Here is a 12,301-nt window from a genome sequence, read left to right as displayed (position 1 = left end):
ACTTCAATGAAAGGCATATGGATGGCCATTTAAATGCTAGGAAATACATGTTCTTTTGTTGAAATAATCTACCAATCCCATTGTTCAGATTTTTGCTAAGTGTAGAAACTTTAGATTATTATTTCTACAGCAAAAGGAAATAAGGTCATAGAAAAGGGTTCAAGCGAGCAGCTAACAAGTGTCACTGTCCTACAAATGTGTAGAAAATCATTTCTAAAGGCTGGCTGCTGATGTTTTTAAATTAGGTGCTTTTCCTGGACCTCAAGGATTCCCACTGCTTCTGTGTTGCTCTGAGCAAACCACATTAAAATACATGTAAGAACTGTATACTGGGGAGAATTGATAATGGGCTACACAGCCTATCATTAATTAGCAGACTTCATATTCTCTGTAGAGAGGCCAATGACAGAATGAGCATGGAAAATTCATTCTCCCCTCAGCTCAGAAGGCATTTTCTTGGCACTTGGAATATGCTAGTGGAGTGTTTGGACAATCTGATAGTGCCTTTACCCATGTTTGTACTGTTCTGTGCTCCTTGGTTTCAGTCCAGCCCTCCTCACAAATCTTACATTCAGTTATGCTTTTGCTATTAAGTGTGCTTGACGACTTTTCAGCTTCTTTGTGCATGCACACACACACCACCCCACGCACACCTCTCTGTGTTCTCACCTGTTTCCTACTACTGTTCCACCTGTTTCCTACCATCCTGCCAAGAGGATCTGGAAGAGGTACTCATGTGTTAGAACAAGTGACCATAATGCACTTTAATAAAATGCTTTTTTGGATATTGTAGGCACGTGAGTCTCAGACCCTAATGATTTTATAGGATATTGCTCGCAGTTTAGTGCTGCCATTTGGGTTTTGAGAAGTTAGAAGCATAGTCTTGGTTTAAGAATACTTTAAATGAATAAATAAATTTATTTTCAGTATTTTTGAGCCGCTGTATTTACATAGCAATTAAACTTCTTTTTTTTTCAGTTGCTAAAGATACAAAAGCAGGTATTGGGACACTGTCTTATCAAATCCTTTTACAGCTGTTGTACTGAACACACTCAGATAGGCCAGAATTTAAATGAGATCCCTAGGTTACTGGGCAATCCAGAAGCAAACTGCAGCTAACCAAACAGGTCCTCAGGTCTGAAGCCAGAATCTCTGGCTCTTCTGCTTGAGGTGACATTCTTGGAGAAAGGTAAGAGAAGCCAGTTATGGAAAAGAAGGGAAGATTCTTCATTTTTTGACATATGTTTACTTGTCTCTTTCTGTTACGTGCTGCTGCTGCTGATGATATTTGATATTCTTGCCAAGAATAATAGCTTTGATATAACAGCCATGATCTTTTATTTCCTATATACAATTAAAAAGCAAAACAGAAGAACCACTCAACTTCTAAGACAGAATACCAAGTACGACTCAGGAAAATGTGTGAATCAACATACAGTCATGCAATTTGGACAAAGCAGTGTATATCATGCTATAATACTGACTTTTCTTTAGAGATGATTGCCAGTGTTTGATTTTCTTTCTTTCTTTTTTTTTTTTTTTATTTGTCCTTTAGTACGCTGGTATCTCATGTTGGTGATTAATGAATAGTTAGATGAGTGTAGTCACCCTAAAACCACCCTTGCAGACCATGCTCTTTAAGAGCTCTAGATTGGGATAACTGGGGTTACTGCGGTTCAGACCTGATGACATCTTGGGTGGGAAAGGTTGCAGTGTACTTGCCAGCAAAATATATGCTGCGTGAACTATACCGTAGATATGTTCCTCTGAGGAGTGATCAATGTATGAATAGAATTTTTCTGAGCTGAGCAAGGTTATTGAATTCAGGCCGTTTTTCCTGAAGTTCCTGGTTTGTAAAAATTACAATTAATGTCTTTCTGTCAGTTCAGATCCTGATGGTTGCTTACATAGTTTGTAGGCTGTATGTGGAACTCCGTCTGATTAATGTTCTGTGGTTTTTGTTTTGTTTTTTTTGAATTAGATCCTTCCCTTCCAAAGCCAAATGTGAGACAGCCACGTAAGTAACTCTTAAACCAGTCTCTTTTAAGCCTTAAACTTTTGTCTAGAAAGTATTAGATCAATGAAGAAAATTTCTGCAAGCTTTCTGAGTGTATGAGTTAAATTCTGAGGCAGAACAGAATTCTGACTGTATTGCTGATAGAGAGATTCCCATCAGCATTTAGTGACCTCTTGCGCATGTGAAAAATCAGATTTGGGAGAACACCATTGAGAGTCTCAGCCTTAGCAAGTTCATTTGCTGGTGTGCATGTGTGTTATTTCCCCCTTCTCTGCTGAGTCCACTGCTTCCCCATACCAGGGTTTCAGCAGCAATGCCATCTTACGGAGCTCCTGTGTCCTACTCCAAGCCTCGCTCCTACCCTGCACTGCAGCTGGCCACATCCCTAGTTACTCTGGCACCAGCATTTACAGGTCATGCAGTAGATGAGATCACTCACTCGGTACAGATTAATTTCTTTCTTTATTTTCTGTTGTCTTGGCGTAGTGAATTAACCAGGGTCAATTACTGACCCAGGAAGGGAAGAAAAGGAGAGAAGCAGTGCTAGAAGACAATAATGAACAGGAAGGCGAAGATTGTTTGTAGCCAAAAACAAGAATGAAGGGAGAAAAGGGAAGATTAGAGGAGGAAGTGCAAAGAAGGGTTTTTTCCTCTGCTCCTGTCCCTATGTCTTTGGCACTGAATTTGCTCAGAATAGCAAGGGGAATAAGGAATTATGCTTCTGCCATTTCACCTTCCATGTGACTTTCTCCTCTCCCTCAATTTTTCTTCTAAGAAGAGAGGACACTGGCTGGTGTCTTGTGGGAAAAACAGTTGGGTTTCAGAGAGTCTGTTCTGTTTGCATTTAAAATGACCAGATGTGGCCAAAGGAATCAGAAATATTCTCATAGAAGAAATGGGAGAAAAACCTTCTAAGCTGCTGTCAGGTGCTGTATATGCAAACTTAGTCGCAGGCACCCAGAAACGGGTCCTGAAGGTCCCTGCCAACAGGAACTGCTGGAGAAGACATTTGTAAACGGGGAATGGCCCTGAGGATCTCAGGAGCTGTTGGGCTGGGGGATGTCCATAGGGACATCTGCTGGATGCAGGAACATGTAAAGTAAGGGTGTTGGTTGTGTTTTGAGAACTGAAATTCCACTGAAGGATACTACTGAAAAGATCCAGTCAGTTCATTTCCTGGCCAGCATAGTCAGTAAAATGTTATTCACAGGCCTAAGCCATTTTATGCACTGGGAGACATTAAAAATACTGAAACTAGAAAGCGATTTTGTAAGAAGAAATTTCCCCAAATGATTGCTAAAAGAGTAGTCATTATTTTTTGAAGTATTTCTAATCACCAAAAAGGAAAACACAAAAGCCGAAAGTTTCTCTGTTTGCATGGTTAACACTGGGGGGCAATACATCCAGGAACCAGATGCTGTTACCCTTGAAATGGTACTGCAAAAGGGCCTCTCCCCTAGAAAATGATTTGCGTGTGTGTGTGTGGTTCTATTTTTGTGTTCTGGAATTAATTTCAGTTATTGAAAGCATTGCCAAATGTGAAAAACAATTGTTTCTATTTATGTTTTCGCTGACTTTTTGCTGGCATCTCTTCCCTCTTAACAGCAGTTCCGTTCTCCACCTAGATTTCAAACTGAACTTGCAGGAGATGTAGGGGAAAGTTTGCTTGAATGTTAGGGTATTTAAATGAAAAGCACCTTTTGCAAAAAAACCTCAGCCTTTTTAGAACACATTTTTAAGATAAATGGATATTTAATTGCAAGCAAGTTATTAACAGCCAACTGAAAATGCTTAGTTTTTGCAATGTTTTCCAGATTTGGGTGTGCTGAGCTCGGGTTTTGCTTTGTGATGTGGAACAGTTGGTTGGACTGAAGCCACCCTCTGAGAGCATCACTTTTATTTCCTTGATGCAAATCTGCTAGTCAGTTCCTTAAAATGGTGCTTAATTAACTATGAATTTTTAAAAAACTTCTCCGTGAAAGTGTAAGGGTGAATTTTTGTGAAACGGGATTTGCTACTGAAAATAAAAAGTCCTTGTTATGTGTGTTTAACTTGCAGCTGTGTTCTACGGTCTGGACACGCTGACTGTTGTGGGCATTGCCTTTGCGGCATTTGTAATTGGAGCCCTGCTAACAGGAGCACTCTGGTTTATCTACTCTCACACAGGTGAGTATGAGGGCTGTTACAGACCTCAGTGCAGATCACGCTGCAGGAACTGTGCTGTGGGCTGAACTCTTGCAAGGTGGGAGGAAAGGGGAGGGGGGCCAGCAATGGCTATCCTGGACTTTCATTCTTCCTCTCTGTTCTTATTAGGGTGTTTTCCAGCAGCTTCTCCCATGAGCCAGTTGGTGCATATCAGCAGATTGATACCCGCCCTTCCCTAAAGGGAGGTGTTACGTGTTATGAACATGATTTAAAATTTGCTAAAATAATTTTAAACGCAGATCTTGAAAATGCACCTGGGACATGAGTAAAGCTGAGTATTCCTGGCTTGTGCATTATCATTAGTAGCATCCCTGTATTTCAAGTTTAGTTAACATTTCAGTTAATGGATCCCTTTTGGTTCCCATATTCCCTTTTTCAAAATTTTTTGCACTTACTAAATCAGGCAGATGTGACTGGGAATGTGATGTGATCAGCACAAGGAGTGGGCCAAATGGCTAAGAGAATGCTTTATTTGCATAGACATACTCCGAATAGAACTAGACTTGAAAATGTTTCTTGGGCCTTGATTACATAGAATTTTTGCCGCAATTATTTATTCCTCTGTACTTCGGAGGAGATGGTGCAGCCATTATGCATGCATAATTTTTCAGTATCTCCTCAGAATTTTTTCCCGTACTAAACTACATTAGCAGACATGCAATACTGTACTGGAAGAAGAGGGAGTTTTGGGAGCTTTCTGTTGCATGTAATCTGCAAGGTGGTACAGACAAAGCCTGGACACTGATGGGGCCTTGATTTGCAGCATCTGACCTTGGCTGCTTGTGGATTACGGGATATCTCAGGATCCCTACAGCATGCTGGACTCCCAGCTACTTCCACTTTTGACCTCACCAGACCCTGCCAAGATATCTGGGAGATGGGGAGAATGTGAGGTCAATTACTCCAAACCTGTGCAGCTCTGGAGCACTGGAATTCTCCCATAGCACACTGCAGGGTTTTTTCAGCATCTAAAACCTCATAGAAGCTATTTAGGAGTGAGAATCCGGCCCTGTCAGGTCAGAGCTTCTGTAAATATTATGACCCATGAGCTTATGTTAATTTGGAAAAAAATCCTGTGGGTTTTTTTCCAGTTGGCAGTACAACAACTTTGTATAAGCAGTTTAATACTTCTCAGTGCATCAGCTGTGTATGAAGCTTGTTTGGAATTGAGGCAAATGTGGAAAATTTAAAGGTTGTGATAATACACATAAATAGTATAATTCTGCCGCATATACTACTGAAACGTTGTGGAAGAAAAGTAAGTGCAATTTCAATGCATAAATGTGTAAGTTGAGAAGGTAATTTCCAGATAGGTAGCCTTTATTAACAGAAAATTAAAACAATTGTTAAATTAATATCGTTGGTCCTCCATTTGTGGAAGTTCAATGTCTGTTCATATACAGAACCATCTATAGACACATGTTTTTTGTCAGTAGTCAAGGAACACTGGGAAGCCAACATGATAAATCCTTCAGCAGTAATAGGACTTGGACCAATCCCATTAAAAGAATTATATTAACAAAGTGCATCAGTCTTAGTGACCATGCATAAGTAGTGGAGAGGGCAGCTGCTCTGGCTCTGTGTTTGAGAGATGAAAATAAGTAGAGAAAAAGGCCAGACAAAAAGTAATAAATGAGAAGAAAAGAAAGGAACGGGACATTGTAGCTCACCAGATCAGAGAATCACAGAAATGGTAAATAATATCTATGAAGTTATCTGGTTCAGATTTTCAAAGGATTGTGAAAGTAACCCTATGTTCCTGTGCACATGACTTTTCTGTGCGTAGTATCTTGTATCTACAAAGCACAACTTGCAGCAGAGTACAGTGAAGGCTCTGGCAGGTACAGTCTCGTAGAGGACAACTGCTGTGGCAGACAAGATAATCCAGCTGCAGTGGAAACATTTTAGAGCTCACTGCAGACTTTTATTAAAATAAGAAGCAGAAAAAAAAGAAGATAATCTAAATTTCATCTACGGAGCGGCTGTCTTTTGCCATTAGAGAATTCATATACTGCTGCATTGTGTTCTGAAATCTCATCTTTTGTTGCAAGTAGCACGGAGTTTCTAACACATGATTTACACCAAAGATTGGAAAATATGAGTTCGTTCTAAAACTGTTTCGGTGATACTCAGAGCATGGACAAAAGCTACTGCTGGTGATGAATGTGCTTTAAAATGCTCTAGATTCTCTGAAACAATTCAACATGGAGTACAGATGACCTAAGATACACAGGTAGTAGAGGAAGAGGAGGGGGGAAGTTAAGATTATGGCAACGGAGGAGGAATTTTAGCCAACTTTTCTGCAAAGGACTCTGTACTTTTGATCCTTTCTTCAGTCAGTTAAAGGTGGCTGAAAGCTTTCCACAGTGGTGTTGGTTCTGCCTGGAGGGGACCCAAGAACAAAGAGAAAGTAGCAGACATTTGCTACAATTCACCCAATTTACCTAGGAAGCTTACAAAGAAGGAAAGATCCTGTGGTGTATGTAGATGCAGAACCCCTTCAAAATTTAAGCATGTAAATATCTGCCTTTGTAGGGATAATTGACTATGTTTAGGAAGGGACATGCGCAAGTCTGATTAGCTAACGAGGCTTCTAAACCAAGTAAAGTGAATGCTGTGTTACAGAGAATATCAGTGGCTTCATTCTCTTAGAAAGCGTGCTTTCCTTCTTCTCCAGGCAGTGCTGGAAGTTAACAGGATAAAATGTTCCAAAATCTGAGAAGTTAAAAGCGTCCCTCCTCCCCCACCTCTCCCTTTTTTATGGGATCTGATTTAAAATAAACTGACATAGCAACCAATTATATTTGGCAAACGGAGATAGAAAAGCAAACATTCAGACTTCCTGGACAGGGAGTACAACTGGCAGCTTTCCTAAGTGTGAATAATAAAGAGCACGCTGTCGCATTCAGATGGGTAAAAGCTTGTTTACTGTCAATAGATGAGACATGTCCATTTGGAGCAGTTCTGGTTCGGTAACATGAGATACATGAAGCTGTTTACATGAAAAAGACAGATGGGGAATGCTCCTTCAGTAATAACTTACATTTCTTTACATCCTTTTCATGAATATTCTTTAAAAAATACTTCGCTACAGATTAGCTAGGTGTTGAGAAAATAAAATGTAGGAAAAATCAGCCAGTCCAAATGTAGCTGCAAGACTGTGTTCATATCGTCACCGGGATTTGGATCTTTTTCGTTCAGGACATTGAGAATTTGTTACTCTTCCACAAGAGATTGTGGTATATCAGAGCTGCTGGTCATGCTCTAGAAATGAGATGCTGCAGAGGCAACTGAATTACAGCGGAGAGCAGGGGGCTCCCATCCCAAACTGAAGGGAAGGTGCCTCCGAAGATGCTTTCCAGAGGAGGCGGGAGGAGTAGAGCGAGCTGTTGGGCTCGCACAGGGACTCCGGCACTGCGCCTGTCACTTTGCCATAAAATAAAAACAACATGTGTTTAGCTTATAAATGAATTTATGGTTAAACGCATACGGATTGTATTGACATGCCGAGGCTGACGCAAAGCTGTGTGCAATCATGTGGTTTGTAAAATGGGTGACAGCGGAGCTGGAAGGAGAGCGGGCGGGCGGCCGGGGGCCCGGCTGGGGGAGCGGGGTGGCTGCCGTCCCTCTGCGCGGCCGCAGCGGCTTCTCCTGGTGCTGCTGCGGGTAGGGTCGGCCGGCTTGCTGTCTTCTGATGTTTGTGTTCAGTTGTTTTGTTTTAGTGAAAGGGAGTTTGCTTATCACTGCCTTTATAAATATCTCCCGTAGTACAAAAGGAAGGAAGACGTGTACACAAACAACTGGAGGAGAAGGGAGCAAGCAGGGAGGGAAAAACATCCAAACAAGGCTTATGAAAGCTTTTACAGCACCATGACAGAGACATTGATTTTTATACAGTTTATTCTGATGGGCTGCAAAGCTGTTTCCAATGCAACTTAGAGCTGAAACACATTTTGTTTGCAGATGACTGGGGGTAGATTCTGCCCTGATGCCCATGAGCAGAAATCTGCCGCTCGTATATGATTTATGTAGTGATTTCTCGCAATGGGAAAAGCAAAGTCGAAATGTGCTCACTAAATGACTGGACTTAGTGTTGAATTCAAGAGTGAGATCCTGACTCTCTTTTTAAACATTTCATTGGCCTCCTGGGTGATGTTTAGTGGTTTAGTTTGTTGTTTTTCTGTCCTGTCCCGTCCTTTCTTTCCTCCCCATTCCTAAACCAGTGGGGTGTAAGGCAAGAGCTGTGCATTGTGGGGCTTTACATGCACTTACAGCTGTGGCATGAGCTAGCAGCGAACCCGCTGGTTTCCATTACAAAGAGCACTTGCAACCTCTGCTGTGAGAAATCCTCAGACCTCCCTTGTTTGCAGCAGACCTCGGAATAGTGAGCAGCCTGCAGAAGGACGTTTTCTGGCCCGAGACAGAAAGCGTTAAAGGCACACTTCCTCCGCGGCCGCATTCCGGAGGAGCTCGGGGCTCTGGCAGCTGGGCAGCAGCGCACAGGGCATGGGGATGTGCCAGAGCAGCTCCTGTGGGAGGAAGCTGGCTCGTCCCGGCTCTGTAACCCTCTGGATGCAGGCTGTGCCTCCGGCCTTCAACCTGTCACTGAAGCAATCGCTGGGGAACGGGGAGTGCTACTGAATCCTGAGCAGGGAAGAAAAACTGGACTCTGCAGACCTGGCCCATGGCATAAGGTTTCGGATAACCTAGGGCAACGTGAAGCAGGAGATCTGCGTCACTATAAACTCACGAGGCAGGAGATGTACCAGTCTTTGATTTTTCCCAGTTGTTTCTGCCCATGATCCGGCAAAACATTTCCGTCTTGCTCCTTTGCTGGGAAAGCAGCCGTGCTGGTGCTGGCTGCCACGGTCGGTCTGCAGCTCAAGCCGCAGCGTTCTGTCCATATTACCCTCCTGAGATCATGGGTTTACGTCCTGAGACATGAGCTTGAGGGAGGGGGCAGCTACAGTGCACAGCATATAAACTTGGTCTTGCCATCTGTTTTGAAGAGACTATTTTGTAATATTACTAAGGTTGCAGATTGGAGCACTGTAACTTAAAAAGTGCCACAGTTACGGTTTCCTACTAGGCCTCATTATGATCTTTTGTGCATTCCCATAATGGTGTAATTTTTATTTCCATGCTAGCTGAGAGCTAGATTTTTTCCATAGGAGCCCAGACACAGGTGCAGAAAGGGCGTGAGGAGGGTAGACAAAAAACGAGGTTTTATCAGGAGCCATAAATCTGGCTTTAGCTCCTAGTGCTTGATTTGGCAATCCAAATAACAAAGGGCTTTTAATTTATTGTCAGCAAACAATTAACAAGAAATGGTGAGACTTGTTCCCACTAGAGGTTATAAGTGCTATACATACTGTGGTAGCTATAGGGGAGCTTCCTGCATGTTATATTCAGAGTAAATCAAGTCAAGCTTGCAGGGTGGCCTGTTGTTTTGCTATGCGAAGAAAACTGGCCATGTCTCAGGATATGTGGTATCCAGCTGACTGAAGAACATTGTCTTCAGGTCCACTTTTAGTAAATATGCTACTCTATAAACTGGCATTAAAATGAAAGCCTACACTTCATTGGTCTTTTTCCATGAAACAACAAAGCTATAAAGTGGTCTGAGTCATGTAACAGGACCCATTTGAGTGACAGCTGACAACAGAAGATGGACATTATCTGTCTTGGCAGTTTCCATCAACTGCTTTTAAAACACTTAAGAAAACAGCAGTGTTGTTTTCCCCATGTGTCTAGTCACATTTTCAACAGTACTCTGTTTGAGGTCTGTCACCCACGATATTCATTGCGTGGAAATACAAACCGCCAGAAAACAAAGATTGGGAAGGAATGGATTATTGTTTTCTATGACAACTAACGTTTTCAACTTCCCTTCTCCCAACCCTCCCTTTTTCTCTCCCCTTTCCCTCAGGGGAAACAGCGGGAAGACAGCAGGTCCCTACGTCCCCGCCAGCCTCCGAGAACAGCAGTGCAGCGCACAGCATTGGCAGCACCCAGAGCACCCCCTGTTCCAGCAGCAGTGCAACCTAACTCCGGGGGGAGCGCGCTTGAGGAGCGACATAGGAGTGCAGAGGTTCAAAGGACTGTGTGTGGACACCAGCTTTTTACAGTTACAAGGATTGGTTTGGTTGCTTTTGGGGAAAAAAAAAACAACAACAACAAAAAAAAAGGGGAGGGGTTTTTTTACAGGAAAAAAAAAAAAAAAAAGACTGATTTTCTTTTGGGGAAGCCACTGTGTGTGTGTATAGGTGCACACAATGCATGGGTGAACACAGCCTGTTGGATCTTCTATAGCATGTTATGCAACATGTGACAAAGCTACTAATTTTACAGTACTGCAACCTGTTCTAGGGGTCCGTGGGCCCTCAATGTGAAATCTATGCCAGTTTGGAAAAAATGCTGCTTTGTCTATACGACTTTTTCTTTCCCTTTTTTTCTATACCTTCTCATTGACACAAGGTATTCATTAAGGGAATTCAACAAGATAAGCAGAACAAAGCTGATCTTAGGTCAAAGGATCTATTTGTCTTAGCAAGAAAGCCTCAAGGTCAGATCTCTTTGGCTAATAACATTTTATTACTTCACCTGTGTTTAGCCACTTTTGAGTAACCTATTTTTTTTGTTAAGCTTACAGCTACAGCATCTCATTTGCTTTCTTGTTGTGTTTGCAGCTTCAGGTTTGTTCCAGGTATTTTTGTTTTAATATGCATTGATTTGCTAGTTGGAGAAGAGCACACTCTAACATTCCCTTTCTTGTTCTCTGGGCCAAAGCTCTTTAAGAGATTTTTTTTTTTTTTTAATCTACTATACCAAATACAGGCACACACAAACGTTAAGACAAATTATGTTCTTGTGCACTAACATAGATGTGTGTACCTTTAATGGCAATATTTTAATGCAAATAGATGTGTACGTAAGTATACAGAGCCTAACTTATCACTTTTAACAATTGGGAAATTAATTCAGTGTTCCTTCCATAGATAAAATACATAATGCATTTTTATATAGAAGAGAAAAAAACAACTGTCTCTTCAGTTTATAATAGGTAGATACGGAGACTAAAAAAGTGGTTTGGTTCTGATCCTTTAGCCCAAATTCCCTTTGAAATAAAAGATGGTTGTGAGGGCACAAAGAATGTACAGTGCAGCCTATTGTTTGTGCAGAATACTGCCTATCAAAATGAAGCTCTTGGCTTAAGGTAGTTGTGCAGTTGTTTGTGTCAAACAGTTACATGAACACCGCAATTCGATCGTCCCAAAGAACTGTCAGAATATGGAAACGGCAGAAAGGTACTAATTGTCAAGAGTATTTTTTTTTAGTGTCATTGTCATATCTTGACCTTCAAATCGATGCCAAATGAAAAGAAAAAAGACACTTTTAATGTGTAATTGTTTGACTGTTATGTTGCCACTTTGTAATTGTAATGTGTTCTACTGATCCTTCTCCTTTGAGGAAGAATGAGGATTTTTTTCCTCTAAAAATGAGATGAGTAACTTTCAGTAATTTTAGTGAAGGTTACCGGTGTTCTGCAAGAGAAGGGAATTCATTACGCTAGAGTGATAGTCTGCTCTGAAGTCTGAGCTGCAGATTTCTTTTGCTGATTCTACACTTGTGCCTTGCTGATGCCAGGATGGTCAAAGTGCAAGATATGCAATAGACTTAAGTGCCCAGGATCAGGTGGAATATTACTCACTTTAAGTCAAATCTGTTACTAATCCTGCAAACACTTATGCATATGAGTAACTGCATGCCTCATCCTTACTACTACAAGCACATGCTCAACTCTACACATTATGGCTATTCCCAGAGTCCATGGAGATAGTCAGTGTATAGAGTTACACGTATGAAGAGTGTTTTCTGTTATCAGGCCAATGATTAGCCCTGATAACATTGACAGGGTTGTCACGTAAGCGCAGTTATCCCCGTGCGTAAGGGTATGCAGGATTGGGTCTGTTATGCGGTGTCGGGAGGATGAATGTGCTACCTGTGTGGTTGATAAGAAAGCGCTTTGCCTAACCTTCAGCAGAATGTATTGTATAAGCATATTCTATGTGTAAAGTC

The 12,301-nt window shown here is 41.7% G+C and overlaps 1 protein-coding gene across 1 annotated transcript in view; it reads left to right on the top strand.

The window, feature by feature from the left end:
- TGFBR3 (transforming growth factor, beta receptor III) overlaps window positions 1-11,071 on the top strand; it is a 103,987-nt gene extending 92,916 nt beyond the window's left edge. Inside the window, exons 14-16 of the mRNA XM_009884737.1 lie at window positions 1,982-2,017; window positions 4,076-4,183; window positions 10,152-11,071. Of these exons, the coding sequence (XP_009883039.1) occupies window positions 1,982-2,017; window positions 4,076-4,183; window positions 10,152-10,270 (263 nt within the window). The 3' untranslated portion in view covers window positions 10,271-11,071. The remainder of the gene's footprint in view (window positions 1-1,981; window positions 2,018-4,075; window positions 4,184-10,151) is intronic.
- Window positions 11,072-12,301: the final 1,230 nt, after the last annotated feature.

The sequence above is a fragment of the Charadrius vociferus genome, unplaced genomic scaffold, assembly GCF_000708025.1.
Source record: "Charadrius vociferus isolate BGI_N301 unplaced genomic scaffold, ASM70802v2 scaffold163, whole genome shotgun sequence".
NCBI lineage: Eukaryota > Metazoa > Chordata > Aves > Charadriiformes > Charadriidae > Charadrius > Charadrius vociferus.
Note: the sequence above shows the minus strand (reverse complement) of the source record. Positions and strands in the feature narration are given on the sequence as shown.